The sequence below is a fragment of the Poecilia latipinna genome, unplaced genomic scaffold (assembly GCF_001443285.1).
Source record: "Poecilia latipinna isolate Pla-1442-1.1 unplaced genomic scaffold, P_latipinna-1.0 Scaffold498, whole genome shotgun sequence".
Classification (NCBI taxonomy): domain Eukaryota; kingdom Metazoa; phylum Chordata; class Actinopteri; order Cyprinodontiformes; family Poeciliidae; genus Poecilia; species Poecilia latipinna.
The window spans coordinates 282,567-300,102 of record NW_015113114.1 but is presented as its reverse complement, the minus strand read 5'-3'; the positions used below and the strand labels follow the sequence as shown (position 1 = coordinate 300,102).

The following is a 17,536-nucleotide window of genomic DNA, read 5'->3' as shown; positions in this document are numbered from 1 at the left end:
GATTGGGTGTTTCTGGACAGTTTTAATAATGTTTATTTTGGGGGTTTTAACTCTGAAATTGATCTTGTTTTCTCCATTGATTTTGGAGTCAGGGATTTTAATTGCCTGTGTCTGTTTTGATTTTCTAAATTTGTGTGAAGCAGGGGTGCTCAAAGTCGGACCTGGAGGACCGACTTTGAGCACCCCTGGAGTAAAAGAATGAATTTACAATAATGCCCAGTGTTGGCAAAACCTGGGTTTGGATAGTGACCTAGGTTAGTACCACCTGGGTGTGGGTCGGTGTAAAGGCCGAGCCGAGCTTAGATTGGTCTTCATGCCAATGCCAACATGAAGGCCCTGCATGCAACCAGTTGAGGTTGGTCGCATGGACGTCTGTCTTTCTTCAGACCTCTGTGTTTGATAGATGGTCTGTCTTTCCTCGGACCTCCCTGGTTGATTAGAGCCCCGTATTTCCTCGGACCTCCCTAGTTGAGTGAAGGTCCGTCTTTCTTCGGACCTCCCTGGTTGATCAAAGGTATGTCTTTCTTCGGACCTCCCTGGTTGAATGGAGGTCTGCCTTTTCTTGGTCTCCTCTATTTGTAGGGAGCCTACTGTTTGCAAGCTGGATGTGGGTCGGCGCAAAGGCCGAGTCAGGCCATGCATGGAGACCCCTTGTTGATTGAAGGTCTGCCTTTGCTTGGGCTCCTCTGCTTGCAGGGGGGTCTTTGGTTGGGTGGAGACTCTAGGATGGATATTTTCTAGAGCAAGTTTTAACTCCACCTTAAGGTCTGCAACCTGACCCTGGAGAGCTTTCATCGTTTCCTCCTGAGCCTTAAATCTGGAAGCTTGCTCAGAGTGATTTTTGAGCTGCTCCTCATATTTAAGTCTCACTTTGTATTCTTCAACCATTACTTCAATAAGTCCTTTATTGCGGGAGGCGTATTTTGCAGCCTCCCGCTTGAAGTACTCCAGCTGTTGAAGAACACTCTTGTCAACTGTGACTTTGGAAGAGCAGGAAACCTTTGGCACATCTTTAATCTTTTGCTGGTGACGTTCTTTTTCCAACATCGTTTGCAGTTTTTGAATCTCCTCCTGCTGGGATTTGAATTCAGCCTGAAATGCAACCCTACGGTCTCTTTCCTCTTGGAGTTCAAAATTCTTTTTCTGCAACTCTGTTTTAAGATCGTCTACCTGCTTTGTTAGATCTTTGATGTGTTGGTTTGTCTCTTCCACGTCTTCCACTGAGGGGGTAATCTCGAAGCCAGCAGATGGTGTTGTTTTCTGCTCGACTTCCAAAGATGTTGGTCTTTCAAAGTTGCCGGAAGGACTTGATTCCCCCTGGATCTCTGATAGATCTTCCGGCTCAATGGGGCTGACGCTGTCATCTTCAACAGGGAAAATGACAGCGTCATAGTCGACTTGGATGTTGAGATCTACTATGTCGACCCATGAAAGCTTAGCTGGAAAAGCTTCATGTTTAAAAGCAGTCTGCTGTTGCTTCATGACTGGTAAATTCTCACTTCTCTGGATTCGATATCTAACAAGCTCTGAAGGGTGATCTGCCGCGATTGAACTGTGGAACAGGTCAGAGAAAACTCTGTCTGCGAGCCACATTCAAGAGAGAGATTCCCTTGTGATATCATAGAGAGATTACATCACTGCTGATGTCATTGATACCATTGGAACTGAACATTCTATTGTAGCCTGACGTAAAAACAGTTTGCTAGACAATGTCAAACATTGAGAAGTTTTAATTTTTGTTATCAAACATTATGAAAAAAAAACAAAAACAAAAAAAAAACTCGGAAATATATAGGGCCAAGCTCGAGAATCAACTCAAACCCAGTTTTTTTTAAAGTGATGGTTCGGCTTAATTTATTTTATAGTCATGTTGTTTATATTAACCCTTTCGGTCACTACAGTGGATAGCTATCTAAAAGGCATTTTCTTGTGCTTCTTGTGGCTTTTTATGTTATAAATGCACACGGACCACTGAAGTGGACACTAATGCATCATAAAATACATTATCAACTACTGGCCATCAGCTGCAAATGCAATAAATAATTTTTGTTAAATCCAATATGGCCGACAGACAAAAAAGCATGCCGACCGACCCGGTCCTTCCTTCTACTGTAGACAGATGAAAAAATATATTGTGACATCAGATAACCCCTAAAGAACAGTACTACTGATGCATTTTTTCAAATAACAACTTTGTATTTGGAGAAAATTACAATTGATCAACTAGAAAAAAATTAAATGAAATTTAATTTTTTTTTTTTTTTACAAAATTAAATTTTTTTTCCTACCTTTTTTATGCCTTAAGAAAAGAAAAGGAAAAAAATCCTGCCACAAGGGATCATAATTCATGCATGAAAGGGTTATTTTTTTTATTATTATTTGTTTCTGAATTCCCAACATTTGCACATAACTTTAGACTTTTTGTTCAGCTGATGAGTTAATTTCTGAATATTAAATCAGATGATCTGTTGAGATACTTTAGTAAACGTTTCACCAAATACTTTTCGTTGTATCAATTATAGATCAAAAGATCTTGCCACGTTATCTTATTCCTTTGTGTTTCTTGAATGTTGTTCTTTGTGCTCATTTCATTTCTTAGCTTTTCTTGGTTTGTGATGTCCTCTTCAGTTGTTCTCCGCCTCCAGGTTCTGTTGCATCTACTCTCACCTGTTCCATTTACTTCATTATCCCCATGTGTTTCACCTGATCTGCCTCTCATATGAGCTCTTGTTTCTTCGCTGTTTGGTGCTGGATTCTTCGTTTTCATGCCCAGATGCACATCTATTTCCTCACTCTGTTCCATATGCCGTTTTTCCCGTTGTGCTTATTAAATTCCATGCCTCTCATCAGCGGCTGTCTGGGGATTGGCGCTGTGTCTCTTCACCACGAAGGTTGACAGGTTGTCATGGTGCTTCTGTGTGCGAGCAGAGCGTTGCAGGATGGGAGCGGGAATGTGTGTCTTTAATGTTGTTGGTTTTATTCATTTAGTTTTGCACGAAGCGCAGCTGTAGGGGGAGCACAATGATGGGGAAACGCAGACTAATATAACACCTGTTACAACACCGGAAAAATGCCTCGGTAGGCACCGAACTCTGGAAAGAAAAGTCCCAGAAGGGTGAGGGGTTATGTGTACCTGTGCATGCTGTCCCACTTAAAGCAGTGTGTGTAGCAACTGAGAGTTACATTTGCTAACAATTTAGGAGTGTTTGATTGAAGTATCTCAAAATTAGATATATTATGACGACGCAGGATGTCAAAAATGTTAACGCTTCACAATCTGAGAGAATTGCTGATTGTCCTGCAGACAGTCCTCCACGATCACCTATAATGAGGTAAGCCGAAAAAGGTCACTGCTGGACAATCTCAGAGAAATAATGGAAAACTGAGTGGATGGAGAACATGTGGTAAAAATAAAACAAAATACATTGTACAGGCCAACAGGCAGGATTAAGATGCAAACCCCAAATAAGACTTTGGGAAAGATTCACAAGGTGTGGGCTGATGTTATTCAAGAGTCACTGCAGAGATGCAACCAGGAAAAGGGCAACAAATGTTGCATTTGTTGTTTTGAGCTAAGCAGAGACGTCAGGAACTGCAGTTTACTCAGGAGAACATCTCAGCTGAGCACCAGGCTTATCGCGTGCATGCCACGACAATTCATGCAGAAGGAGCTCAGAGTGTGTTCTGCACCGTACATAGACCTGGGTCCACGGTGCTGATTTGAACAATATTTAAGCTTTTTTCCAACATTTCAAGACATAACAATTTTCTTGTTGAGCTATTAAAGAGGCTCGTCTAGACACGTTTGCAACAGTAGTGAATATGCTGGAGCTGACTGCACTGTACTGAGTCAGCTCCCTGTTTTTCCACAACGCTCAATCCCTCACAAATGCAATTTATTCCAACCTCCCCAAATGAACAAACACATACACACACACACACACACACACACACACACACACACACACACACCCACACACACAGGGAAAGCGCCAAGCAACAAACGCAGCATTCTGACAGTACAGCATCCGTCCCCGTCTTGCATCAGTGTAATAAATGAATATTCAGGCATTCCCAGAGAAAGGTTCACCAAGCTAAAACGGATCTGACAGCAGTCTGTTTCGGCAGTGCAGCAGCTCAGTGCTTTACAAAGATGAGAATGTTACTGACACAGAGGCAATCTGTTTCTTATGTAACACTATGCAATAAGGAAACAAGTAGATTTAAACATAGCTTAAAGGTCTCCAGGTATATTTGAATCAAACTGTAAAAACATGCAGATATTTTGTCTTTATCAGAAAACACCATACAGTTTTTGATCAATTTCTTTCAGAGGATCTTTCTCTTTTTGAGAACTTTGATCGCGTTCAACAATTTTCAGAACAATTCGTGGCCATGACAGCATATTTTCCGCTTTGTTTTTAAAGAACGGGAGAGGTGGATAAATGAAGAATAAAAGAAGAAATCTCATACCTAAAACAAAAAAAAAATTCTGCAACTGATGAGCAGATGATTCTGAGAATTGCGTCTTTCATAAAATCCAGCAAAGATTTAATACAAGACCTGACAGATGAGTCATTTGCTCTTCATCAGCTCTGATAATCCTATTCCATGTTTTTCTCTTAGGCCTTTTTTTTTTTAAATATAGATTCAGCTGAAGACACAGGGATAGCTTCTCTCATTCTGACAAGCTGCTAGGAACACAGCTTCTAAAGTAACCATCCAATTTAAATTTGGTTACATATAAATTCATTTCTGAGTATTAGGAGTCTTTCTGCCTCAAAGATTCTTATGTCAAAGTTAAGAGACTGAAAGAAAAAGTTCACTTTCCGAAATAGTTGGCTAACTTTGAAAGAATATGTTTCTGTAATAAGAAAACAAAAAAAGACGGATATATTGCCTCTGTAATAAAATCTGGAAATCCCTCGGCTAATTCCAAAACAGATTGTTTACGTTACGTTACAAAAAAATTAATTGATTGTGAAAGAGTTAGCTGGATATGTGAGCGCTAATAAGCAACACAGAAGAAAGATTAAATGAGCACTTTTCCTACATAGATTATCCAGAAATCATCCAAGAATCATAAGTGATTTTATGAAGTAAATGGGTGAAGAGCACCTCAACTAAAATCTTCCTGTTATGAAATATGCAACAATTTGAAATCTGGGTATTACAAGAAAGAAAAGTAAAACCTGAGAAGAGGATGCAACTCGGCAGCCAAACCATCCAAGGCCCATTTTTGTGTCCTTAGGTAAAAATATTTTTGTTTTTGCCGATTGTGTTTTTAGAAACTCCAACAACAAAATCTCCAATGAATCGTCCTGCATGTTTACCCACAATAATATTTTATAGCTCCATCCTCTTTTGTGCATGTTAACTTTTTAGGGTCCAAACATGTTGAGGGAAAATCAAACTTCTTATAGAGTTTGACACGGATACAGTTTTATCGAGGTGCAGCTGGACAGGACAGAAAGGCTGATAGAGAGAGAAGAGAAAGACATGAAAATGGCCGCGAGGACGGGAAGCAAACTGGGCACCAAGAGGTAAAAAAAAGTATAATTCCCCTCTGTTCACTATAATATAATAGCATAGCCGCTATATGTGGTGCAGCTGCTCTAACAATGAGCCATGTGGCGTCCCAATCATCACCAATCTAGTGTTGCTAATCCATCACGACTGAAACATGAACTGATTATGTAAAGTGAGCCTGGCTCAATCACTTCATGACCCGATAATAAAAAAATGAAGGACCTCAGACGGGTCTTTTTCCAGGTGTTTGCTGTCAAAGCCCTAACAAGGCCATTGTGCTGAGGACAGATGCAGCGGCTCATGGAAACTCAGAGTTTCTCTTGTGGTTTGATTCCACACTTTTCTGCAGAGCAATGCCAGGAGCCAGAGGACTTTGAAATAACTTACTTCTGGACAGTTTGCTGCTCTCCACCGATTATCAGACTGCTCTCACAACATGTTAGAGTTTGCTCGACCACCGGACTTGGAGCTGGTTGGGTTCTGACCCAGCAGGTGTTGGAGAAGCAGGAGGGAGAGAAAAGCAAAGGCAGGACTCTGTTTTTACGTGCAGGTTCTGCTACTCCTGTGATGTGATTGTGTATGTCGACTTGTCTCTGTTATGCAATGAAGAGATTTTTTTGATTTCGTTTCCATTTTCAAATGTTGCCAATTTTTAATATACAATAACAATCGATGACTTTGATTCCAGAGACAGTTGTTGATTCACAGGATGGTGGTGTAAATTGGAGTAATAATACTTAGCATCAGCTTCATTTTACTCATTTTTGAACCTAATATGAAATTTCCTTTTATAATTTTTTTTCAATTTTTTTTTACATTTGAATACATATACATATTTTCATTTCAATCATTCTTGTCAGAACCAAAGAAGAAAATATAACTTCAGTCTCCAAGATACTGCTCTGCACTATCAATTTTTATTATTACTTTCCTCTAAATATCATATCGTAAAATACACAAATTTTCAGGTACATTTGATTTATATATATTTTTCTATCACTACATTCGTCTTTCGTGGCATTTGAACTGTGCATCAAAGATCAGATATCAATATTTGAATGTTTCTGCTGCCTTCAGCTCAATTTTTTCCACACATTTTTTCATATTTCTCAACTTTATAGCACAGAAATGGAACCAAGCATCAACAGCAATGAGCCTGAAAACATTTAAAAAGAAAGAAAAAGGAATAGATGATTCCCTTAAATGAACTACCTGGTTACCAAAGATTCTATCAAATATTGAAGCATGACTACATTTCACAGCTCTGATCAGTCTCGTTAATTAGCTCACCTGGCCCCAGGAGGAAGTGTACCAGTCAAGGCATGTCTGAACGTTGCAGGGCATTTGTGTCAACGGTCTGGTGAACATGGCCCGGCAGTGGAAAGGTCGCAGAGGTCGTTGGTTTCTCAGGTCAAAACACTGGACCTCTCTGAATCTCATTCCGCCTTCACAGTTCTTGGTGCACTGCGGGGCCAGAGGGGAAGCACGTAAACCAACGAGGCATGAGGAAGCAGCGTGAATTTTCCTTCCCGACGTTAATTAGCTTGGTGGTTCAGAAGTGAAAGGTCCGACACATACAGCGGAGCTGCATGCCGTCTCACCTTACTCCACTCCCCGACCTTCCACGTGGAGCACGGCCTCAGGTAGCACTGTCGGGCAGGCGCAGGCCTCTTGGTCTGATCGCAGTCCGATTCGGAGCCAGTACTGCAAACCAAGGTCCTCCAGACGGCGCCCAGACCGCAGCTGGTGGAGCACTGTAAACAGACAAAATCATTTAAGAGAGAACAAGTCTGACAGCTTCAAACCAGAGAGACATAATTCACATTTCCCCAGCTTGTCATCTGCACTCCACTGGTTTTACACTTTGAGGTTTAAGGGGTTAGAAACATTAACCACACCAGGAAGCAAAATATCTACGTTTGAGGATGAAGGTTACAAACTGTATGTTGTATTGGTCAATTTATACATCAAACTTCTGATGTTTTAATTGTCATTACTTCATCGTTAAAACAGGTAGAATGTGGAAAAAAAAAGTCAAAAATACGTACGGTGCTCCAGTTACCGGTAACCCAGAAGGCGGGCCCTGCGTCTGGGGAGGCTGACGTTTGGACCGGATGCAGCCACAGGCCCGGCGGACGGGTTGGCAGAGGTCTGGGCGTAGTGGACTTTGTGCTCTGCGGAGGAGCTGAACTGAACTCAGGAACGGCCGATGTGGTCATCGACGGGTACGAGGGGTCAGGATGAACGTTACCGTGGCCCTGCATCACCGAGGGAACGGATATGTCATTGTAGTCAAAATCGGACAAACGGAATGAAGGAGGCTGGAATGTGGGGTATGTTCCAGTTGTCTCGGTGTACAGAGGTGTCTGTTTTACATCTGGAGGAATATTTGTAGCTCCCTGAAGAGTTTCATCCGACCCGACTTCTGTTTCAGTTACAGATGTGGAGTCGTCAGATGTGCCCTGTTTACCTGAGATTACAAGGAGAGGAATGGCAGGAGGAAAGGGTTCATGAGAGGGAAGAGGCGACGGTGTGCCCAGCTGGTCCCACCAGTCATTATCACTCGTGGCAACATTATTCTGATTCAGCATCTGGTCCTTTATTGTGAAAGCACCTGGTGTATCTGTGTCCTGACTGGTTGTTTGAGGTATTTCTGACACATTACTGTCTGATTCAGTCACAGCACGAGTTCCCTTCTCTGGCAACGGAAAGCCTAAAGGTTCTGAACTCTCTACGTTTTTATCTGCAGAGATGTACAACTCGGCCTCCTCTGGAGCGTTTGATTTTGCAGCAACAGCAGTGGTTTGATGTCTGGCAGCAGGAGCGCTGTGTGTCGGAGTCACAGCGAGACGGTTAAAGTGATTTTCCTCTTCGCTGAAATCGGTGTCGTTATTTTCCACCTCCTCTCCAGATTGACCCCAGGTTTCATCCTCCGCTGGTTGCTTTGTGCTGAAAACCAGACTCTGCATTGTGCCGGCGACTCCAGGCCACGGGCTTTTTCCTTTTTTTCCCGTTCGTGAAAGCGAGTTCATGGAGGGCGGCGGCGGTCGGGTGGCGGACACTGGAAGGAGGTGATCTTCGTACAAGAAGTCATTTATTTCGTCTTGATTTGCTTCCTCAGACTTCGCCTGCGTGTCGTCTGTTTTTGTGCTTTGTGGCTCTCGGGTGTGCGAGAGGTGGAGCTCCGCGATTGTCGCAGCTGGTGTAGTGGCTGTGGGAGCTTGTGGAAGGTCTGTCCAAGCGTTTGCTTTCTCGCTGTGGGTTGGCTCGGCTCCCTGTGGAGAGCTGTCCTCCGACTCCTCCCCAAAGCGCCCGAGTTCATTCGATAAGTCTTCATGGAAGTCGATGAAGTTGTAATCGTAGTAAAAATCATCAAAGTGAACACTGGTTTCATGAGAGGGCTCGTCGTCGTCAACGAGGCGGTTATTCTCGATGTTGTTGTGGTAGTGAAAATCATCCTCCACCGCGTACTTATGGTCGTTCTGACTCCTCGGCTGACCTCTGGCGGCGCTGTGCTTTGATGGAGGCTTAGCTTCAGGTATGGCGTTTATCTCGTTGAGCACCTCCTTGCTCGACCAGCCGCTGCCGGACCATTCGATGTCTCCAAAATTGCCCAGAACCTGGAGACAGTCCTGAACCTGGCAGCTCGTGACAGATGACGGTTTGTTCAGAGGATCGCAATCAGCCGCCGTGTTTCTTGAGCAGGTGACATTGCGGTGGCGCAGTCCAGGACCACAGGAGACCGAGCACTGCGGGCAAGAAGCACAAGACAGGTGGCAATTAAAAAGAAAGATAAACACCCAAGTTTGTATTTTGTAATATCAGAACTGCACTAAAAAGGGAAGTCTGAGGAAGAGGAAGGGTATTTTGGTCTTTAATACACGTTAGATTTTGTGGATTCAAATCTTGTTCATTTGGCATGAGTTTGATATCCAGCAATTCAAGATTTAGCACCAGCATGAAACTGAAATCAGACATCATCTCTATGTAGAACTTAGGACAGAACTTATGTACTTTTGTCACAGATTAAAACATCTACAGATTGAGTTAATCTAATGTAGAGTTTTCAGAATCCATAATCTCTGTTTTTATCGTTGATAAAAGGCAGCTCATTGTGCTTCAGCTCAAGATGTTTCAAATACAACATCCATATTTTTCACTTTTTATTTCAGTCATAATAATTGGATAACATTCATGTTAAATGCATCTAAGCAGTTTTATGTAAAACAAGACGTTCTTTAATCGGGCCAGAAATGGTTTATGAGCCACAGCTCATAAACTGTAATCAAAATTTAAAGTTATTATAAAAATGTCTGTTTAACACACCACAATCTCCTCTCTTGATAATTAAAGTAGTAAAGTAATATCGCGCTGCCACACAATATTTAGTACAGAAAAATAGACCCACGGGGCAAAAAAAGAGTTTTATACTTATGCTTCTATATCACTGTAAATAATTATTTCTGCTTAATGCTACAATGGAATATCCAAATTAATTCTTTTAACCAAGAAAATGATGACAACTCTAGTCTAATTACTTTATTTAAGACAAATAAATCACATTATGAAATACTGGTTATTACGCTTTTCCAGAAATACAAATAAACATTTGGGAGGAACCCCAAACTTTTCAGATAAACAATTACAAACAAAAGAAAAACAAAAGTGCAGATATTCCTCTCACTGATTCTTAGGCAACCGAAGAACATATTTTTTCACAAGCAGAATGTTTTTTTGATTTTTTTTTTTTGGCTTTTAAAAGTTCATGGTTTAGCGTATTTTTTTCTTTAGATTCTCCTGGTAGAACCAAAGACTATGTTTATATTTTATTCAAAAGTTCACTCACAACCACAGGCAAATAAACAAGGATGATTCAGGATGTGGGCAGGTTTTCTGTCAAGGTTCAATCTTTAAAAACTAATGGTGACTACAACAAGCAACATATCACAACCTGCTACAGAATTCAGACTCAGCAATAATTTACCATATCTTTACGTATCCCTACATAAACAACCTGGAACTGTATCTACTTCTGAGCTGTCATTTATACCATTCATATTAATTCAGAGTGGAAAATCCACCGATGAACATTTGTGATTCATAGCCACATTCAGGATGTTTTATACATACTTAATTTATTTTACTTTAAGGAAACAGTTATGTGACTGTAATAAACCAGATTTAGCAAAAGGATGTTGCCTAATATGGTTTTAAAATGTTTTATGACTTGTATTTCGTCACATAGGCTTAAGAACTGCAAATGCTTAAGAACCATCAAAATCTGCAAAAAAAGAACAAAACAAAACAAAAAACAAGGTTTTATATACTTTTTGCTTTTTAATAGTAATGAAATATATGTCAGAGAATGCTGAGGCTACATTTAATCAAAAATATTTAAATTATGGAACAATGCTGAGCTTATACAAATGGCTAAGTACATGAGTATGACGGGGTTTATAGGAATTGTTATTACCAATGATAAGAATTCATGGTGTTGCAAACACTCTTCATAATTATCTAAAAGCAGTGAGTATATACAGCATCACTACCAGTTGTTTTCATTTGCATCGTCTCTGGTCAGATACAGATTGTTGTTTTCAGAACATCACCTGGGACTAAGTTTAATTATTTTCAATTTTCAAAGTCATTTGTTCAGCATGGATCGTATTTCCAACTAGCTAACTACCAAAGTTTATGCACAACTTTGCTAATGACAGAACTTGACGGTGCGCAAAATACGATAATTTGCATCGTGTCTCCAAAGGATTAGATGAGCTAACACGTGTTCAGTCTGAATCAAATTAAACATTTAAACTGGTAAAATACTTGTGCAGGTGACCAAGAAATAAATATTTGAATTATTTTTCATTACATTTCAGTTTTTCCAAACGCTGTGGTAGAATATGTGACGAAAAGACAAAAAGCTACAAGGATGCAAGGAAAGACAAAGAGGTTGGGACAAAGGTTTTATGCATTTGTAAATGCCATAAACACAACTTGTAATCACATGCCATTAAAGCTTATATTTACAATTGTGTTCAATTAGGAAACACAGATATGGAGAAGTGACCTCTGAAATGAATACTGGGACTAAAAAGCAAAACGGCCGAGGTTATGAACTGGATAAAACGCCTCAGCTTAGCTTTGAGTTATCTGTATCTGTAAAGACAGGAGGGAAATGAAATAACGGTGCCATTCGTCTGGCATTTTGAAAAGTCTGACGTGTGAAAACACAGAGATATATTAATTAATGTGATGCACAAGCAAAAGAAACAAACTTGTGCATCTTTCCGTCCGTCTGTCGGAGGACAGCAAAAACTGACCTTTGACCAGCTGCCAGCGTTCCAGTCGGCAGGGCAGGGGACGTGTGTGTTGCAGGGGGACGTGGACTCAGGTTTGGGGATGTGCTTGCAGTCGCTGGGATCCAGAGCTTCCCGCTCCTCCGCACTGACAGCTTGGACACAGAGAACCGTCCTTTTAGCCTGGCCCAGGCTGCCACAGCTCGCTGAGCACTTATCCCAATCTCCAACCCACCATCTGCACAGGCGGCACAAAGAAAGCAACGATTTCCAAATAATCTGCACGGCCGGGGTGAAAATGACTGCGCCTCGCCGTGGTCCTGATGCGGACCCGCCAATTCGGCAGTGCGGCGAAAGGTTCTGCGAGTCGCTTTCATTGTTCCCCACACAAAATGTTCATAATGTGTCAGGCATAGAGTAAAAGAAAAGCTGCTCAATGAAAATGACTCAAATTTCGTTCAATGAAGGAGGATTTTGCCCAGATGCTGAACACACATCTTTCTGCACATTGTGGTGAACTGAAATGGTAAAAGAGAGAGAGAAAAAAAATGATTTTTTTGATGAAACTCATTGTGTACAGCAGCAACAAAGTGGAAGAGACAAGGACCTCTAAAAGATTTTTCTCTTCCATATTTCTATGCAGGTGCCAAAAGAGTAAGAAAATAAAGTGGGTGAAATGTTAGCATCCCAAACAAATAAATAATGGCTTAGTGTTACACTTGCAATTGAAGGAACGTAAAAAAACACAAAATGTCTTCAAACTGAGAGCCGTAACTTTGGTAAACACACTAAAGTCACTGATGAAATGAAAGCTAATCTATTTCAGCCTCATAACTCTTGGGAAGAAATATGAAATCCTCACCAAGTCGGCCGTTTTATTCTGTTCCAAGCAAATCTATAAGTGAATAATTTAATAAGTGAATGAATGAATATGGAAACACGAACCGAAGGCATTTTAGGAAGTAGTTAGTAGAGCACCCACAGCTTTTCTAATACTTCAAGGCATGGAACAGAAAACGATGCCAGTTCCAGCTCTGTCAAAGGTTCCCACCAGATCCAGACTCTTCGGTAGTAACGTCATCAAGTCCTTTTGTTTTCACTAAATAAAAGGTTCAGAATCTTTAGTTCAGCCTGAAGAAACGCAGGCAGGCACTTCGCCATCAATACACCTAGTACTGACTGCGGGAACGAAGAAAGCCACCAAAATTTTAAAGTCCATCTGTGTCTTTCCAACAGGGGTAATTGCTGCCATCTGCCCTGCTCCTTTAGCTGAAACACAGCTGCATGTCATCAGCAATGGTGAAAATGTGCTTGTCATATTTTCATGCATCACTGCGATGAAAACAAATTAATGTTCCCACATGATTTCAGTGGCAATCTCAGATAAAAGAGTCGCACAATCATCCACAATCTCTATGTCTGCCTCTCCTCGGGGCACTGAACATTGTTTTAGCTTGATTTGATTTTTTTTTTATAGATTTCTTATTTATTTATTTATTTTCATTTCGATTCTGATAACTTGCAGTTTTGTTTCTGCCCATTTCTCGTCAACATCTGTGTACATGTCCTACTTTGAATATCTTACTGCCAGGCTGTGTTGATGTCTTTACTGACAACTTGCACATTTTAAAATCTTAACATTTTTGGGGTATGTGGTGCCAACTTAAAAAGCAGCCAGCCAAGAATAATCAACATATTTTACCCAATTCTCTAGTTTTATTTTCTTGAATGACTTTTAGAATCTTTTTGTTTCGGCAAACAGATTTAATTTTTTTAGCCACGTTTTTTGTCAGTCCATTCATTTCTCTCTACACGGAATAATTTTCTTGTCTGCCTTCCCTGTAAAAGAATGTAATTCTATATTCTGTAAGAATACAGATTGTATATTTCTCTCAGGAATCGTATTGATCTTGAAATGTTGTCAACTGCAGAAAAATCAAATTAACTGCAAAACACAGATAAGAAGCTGAGTTTCTTGAGTGCAGACTTCAACATGTAATCACAAGAGTAATAATCTTTGGAAGGTAATTTGACCTTCTAAAAAAAAAGAAAAAGAAAAAGCTATAATCTCTCTTTATTTGGTTTTGATTGCGGCACTTCATGTGTAAGAAGCTCTCGATGTCATTATCCAGGCTCTTACAGGACCGCGGTCATGTTTAGTTGAGAAATGAAGCAGACGAGACGAATCACTCCTGCCTGGGATCTTCAGATGTAAAGAACAAAAACAACAACTGAACTCAAACTTATGATGAACTCCATAAACAAGAAGGAGAGAAAGCCGAGAGAAATGGGTGAAATGGGGACAATTAGTGAGTGAGAAGACATAGAGACTGGAGATGAGCAGGTAACGGGAGCTAGAAACGGAAACGACTTAAAAAAAAAATAAAAATGATGCCAGGGAGTAAGAGGCAAGACATACCCCAATTTACATAAGGTTTAAAATCAAATAAAAATGCACTGAATCTCCAAAAGGTGAAGACAAGACCGACACAATCATGTCCGCAGTGATTTCAATTCAGAGCTACTTTCAGTTTTCAGAGAAAATGTAGTTTCTTTTCTGATTCTACCAAAGTTGACAAGCTACAACTTTGGTATCAAAAAATGTGTGGAAGTAAAAAAGAAGAAGGAGAAAAAAAAAAACATGCTCTTTGATCTTGAGTTGGATGGTCTGTTATGAAGTAAGAAAACCTGCATTTGATGGTGGGGCGACATGCCTTACCTTTACTGTAAAACCAGATCATGGTTTCTTAAAATAAACAGGCAAAAATGAAAAAAAAAAAAAAAGTACTTATCCTCTGAGATCAGGGAACCTTTAAGGAGATAGGATGAAAATTTTACATAAAAAAAGAAAAAAAAATGAGTATCTCAAGTATTACTTCTTTTTTATATTATGTGGAAGATGCGCTTGTCTGGCAAGACATCATATCACATAATCGATATAATTGGTAGTTGGGTTGCCATGTAGATGTAAAACAAGTCAGAAGTCAGAAAGGAAATGAATGAAGCATGGATAATCTGAAACAGATTCTGCTCAGGATAGCATATAATCTTGGGCCTCGTCTGAAAATACCTATAATCCTACTTCAAAAGCCTAAGCAACAGAAGGAATTGCATTTTGTCATTAACGCCACATTAATACAGATTCAGCCTTTTTCTTATTTCCAGGGTAAAGCCTTAGAAGCGTGGAGAATGCAGCAGGAAACAAAACGCGCCGTGTTTGTCTGAGAAACCTCAGCGTGTCGTAAATCACAGCTCGTCTGCATGGCCGACTCACATGGCAGGGCACGGATCTCTGGAACAGCTGGTTCGGTTGTCATCGGGCCGAGTGGACGGGTCACAGAAATGCTCCTCGGCTATCCCGGTTGTCTTCTCCACACAGTAAACAATCTGCCTCTGCACACCTGGAAAACAAGTGGGAGGAGAAAGACAAAAAAAAAAAACTTTTCTGACAGGGCCATGACACGGAGCAACAGCAGAATGTTTTTACTTTACAGTCCTGGGAAAAAGAGATTCCCATAGCAGCACTGGCAGATATGGGGGGGAAACCACCCCACCCCACTAAATCAGACCCTGCTGCTATCATGTGCCATCACCTGGCTAAGAGGGGAGAATGGCAAGTACTTCCAGTTAAAGCAACGAGCAAGTAACTCAGATTCTGGCAACAAGCTGGTCTGGAGTGTAGAGATGTGTGCTAGGCACAGTGGCAGGAAGGAAAGAAATCATCAATTACTGCAAGGAGGAAACCATCGCTGCCTACGGCGAGAGAGTCCTTCACGCCCTCCGTTTGGTGCTTTTATGCTCCTGCTTGGAAAGCAAACGGAGATGAAAATTTCTTCTGCTATCAAGTTGGTGAATGCTGAAGGCAGCCTGTAGCAAAAAAAAAATGATTTTAGATTATCCATTAACCTTTTAGAAAAACCTTCCCCACAAAGCAGGTCCAGGTCCAGGTTGTGCATTTCCTGTTGGTGTTTTATTTGGTTATTTAATCGTGAAACCTGTCACTGGAGTAATCTGATCTGCCCCGTGTGTTGCCGACGTCTTGCATTCCCAGATTGCCTCTCATCCCAGGAAATTTGCAAAGTCATCAGTTGCCACTGAGCCTTTCCAGAGTTTGCATGAAGGATCGTTTGCTCTCCAAAGCCTCTGTTCAGCTTCCTAGTATCAGCATTTAGAGAGAGTTAGGTTGATTAGATCAATTCTGTTTCATAATTTGATTATTCTTCACTGCTGAATTCATGCTGCTACTTAACCCCACTAACTCATTAAAGAAGCTGCAGTTCTAGAGAATTTGAGGACGTTCAGCTATTTGAGTGCATGGTTCATAGATTTAAACAGTACCTGGCTTACAGTCCAGAGCAAGTTATATGGGTGAGGTCTGTGAATCCTAGCTGACATTTCTTTCCGAGACTTTTCGTCTAAAGCCATTTTTGCTAAGACTTTTTATTCTGATACAGAGGATGTGCTAATGTACAGCTGCAAGTCTTAATCTGTCACAGAAGGGAGTAAATTAGGTTAAGGTCATACAAAGTAACTTGGCCTATAATTACTATGGAAATGAATAGTATTATTTTATATTTAATTCAACATAAAAACAACATGTGTTGCATCAGCAGATATTTCCAATATGCTCACAAAAAGATAGACTAAGAAATGTTGACAAGACATAAAAATATCCAATATTCACACTGTGACGGTGACTACAGCACTTTTTTTTTTTTAATTTTCAAATCTAAATGTAATGCACATACCCTCTAAATAATAATAAATGAAAAAAAATAATTTTCTTAAAGTATAAATGCTTTTCTTTTTAAGCTAAAGCAGGAGCTGAGTCATTTTACGTATGAAAGAAACATTGCTTCAGTTAATAAAAATACATGTCAAAGCACTATTATTATGAAAAACAATCTTAATTTTCAAAGGATTTTAATTTAGTTTTGTGGAAAATACATTAACAGCTTTGTTGATGTATTTTTTCCCCCCTTGTGTACAGAAATGACTTAATTATTTCCAAGCAATTTAGCCTGGCATTTCCTGCATTAGAGCTGTATGCTGAACACACTGACGAGAAAAAAAGCCAAACATACGGGAGCCTGGTCAGAAACACATTTCAGTAACTAGCCTCCTTTTCGAGCCACTTTGCCTTTCAAACTGTATTTACACACAGCAGTACATCTAAGGACACCTCTCCTTAAGCTCTGACAGGTTTATCTCCAACTCCCTGCACATTTCCTCTCACCCTCTGGAGGGGACTTTCACTCTGCAGGAGCAGGAGACAACTAACAACCCCCTGCTCTGATCCTTCTCCGGGCCAGAGTGCGAGTCTGATAGCTAATTTACAAACAGCATCTCCCAAAATGTCAATAGGACCAGGTTAGACTGAAAGACAGACTGAAAAAGAGGAAGAGAAACAAAACAACTGGAAGACCTTCTAGGGGAAATGTTTATTCAGAAACACATTATATTCATTTTGCATGAGGGTACATTCAGTTCTTTTTTTATTTATTTTTGTCATCACTAAGAAACAGACACCATTTTCCTCTGTAAAAAAAAAAAAAACAGAAGTCTAGTGAAAGAAAATATGGTTGCTATAATTTGTTTTAAAGGAAATAATCTGTTTGTATGCCAACTCATGTATTTAAACTTTCTTTGTTGTCACACACTGACGCGCGAATGATTGCAGGCTCTCCTCTGTACTACTAATGCACCAA

The 17,536-nt window shown here is 40.4% G+C and overlaps 1 protein-coding gene across 2 annotated transcripts in view; it reads right to left on the bottom strand.

Annotated features, from left to right (window-relative positions):
- The window catches only part of adamts7 (a disintegrin-like and metallopeptidase (reprolysin type) with thrombospondin type 1 motif, 7), a 154,169-nt gene that overhangs the window by 35,656 nt on the left and 100,977 nt on the right, over positions 1–17,536 (bottom strand). For both annotated transcript variants that reach the window (XM_015040163.1, XM_015040164.1), the window contains exons 17-21: positions 15,103–15,229; positions 11,853–12,066; positions 7,578–9,278; positions 7,131–7,283; positions 6,820–6,993 (exon numbers count right to left, since the gene is read on the bottom strand). In XM_015040163.1, coding sequence (XP_014895649.1) covers positions 6,820–6,993; positions 7,131–7,283; positions 7,578–9,278; positions 11,853–12,066; positions 15,103–15,229 — 2,369 coding nt within the window. The remainder of the gene's footprint in view (positions 1–6,819; positions 6,994–7,130; positions 7,284–7,577; positions 9,279–11,852; positions 12,067–15,102; positions 15,230–17,536) is intronic.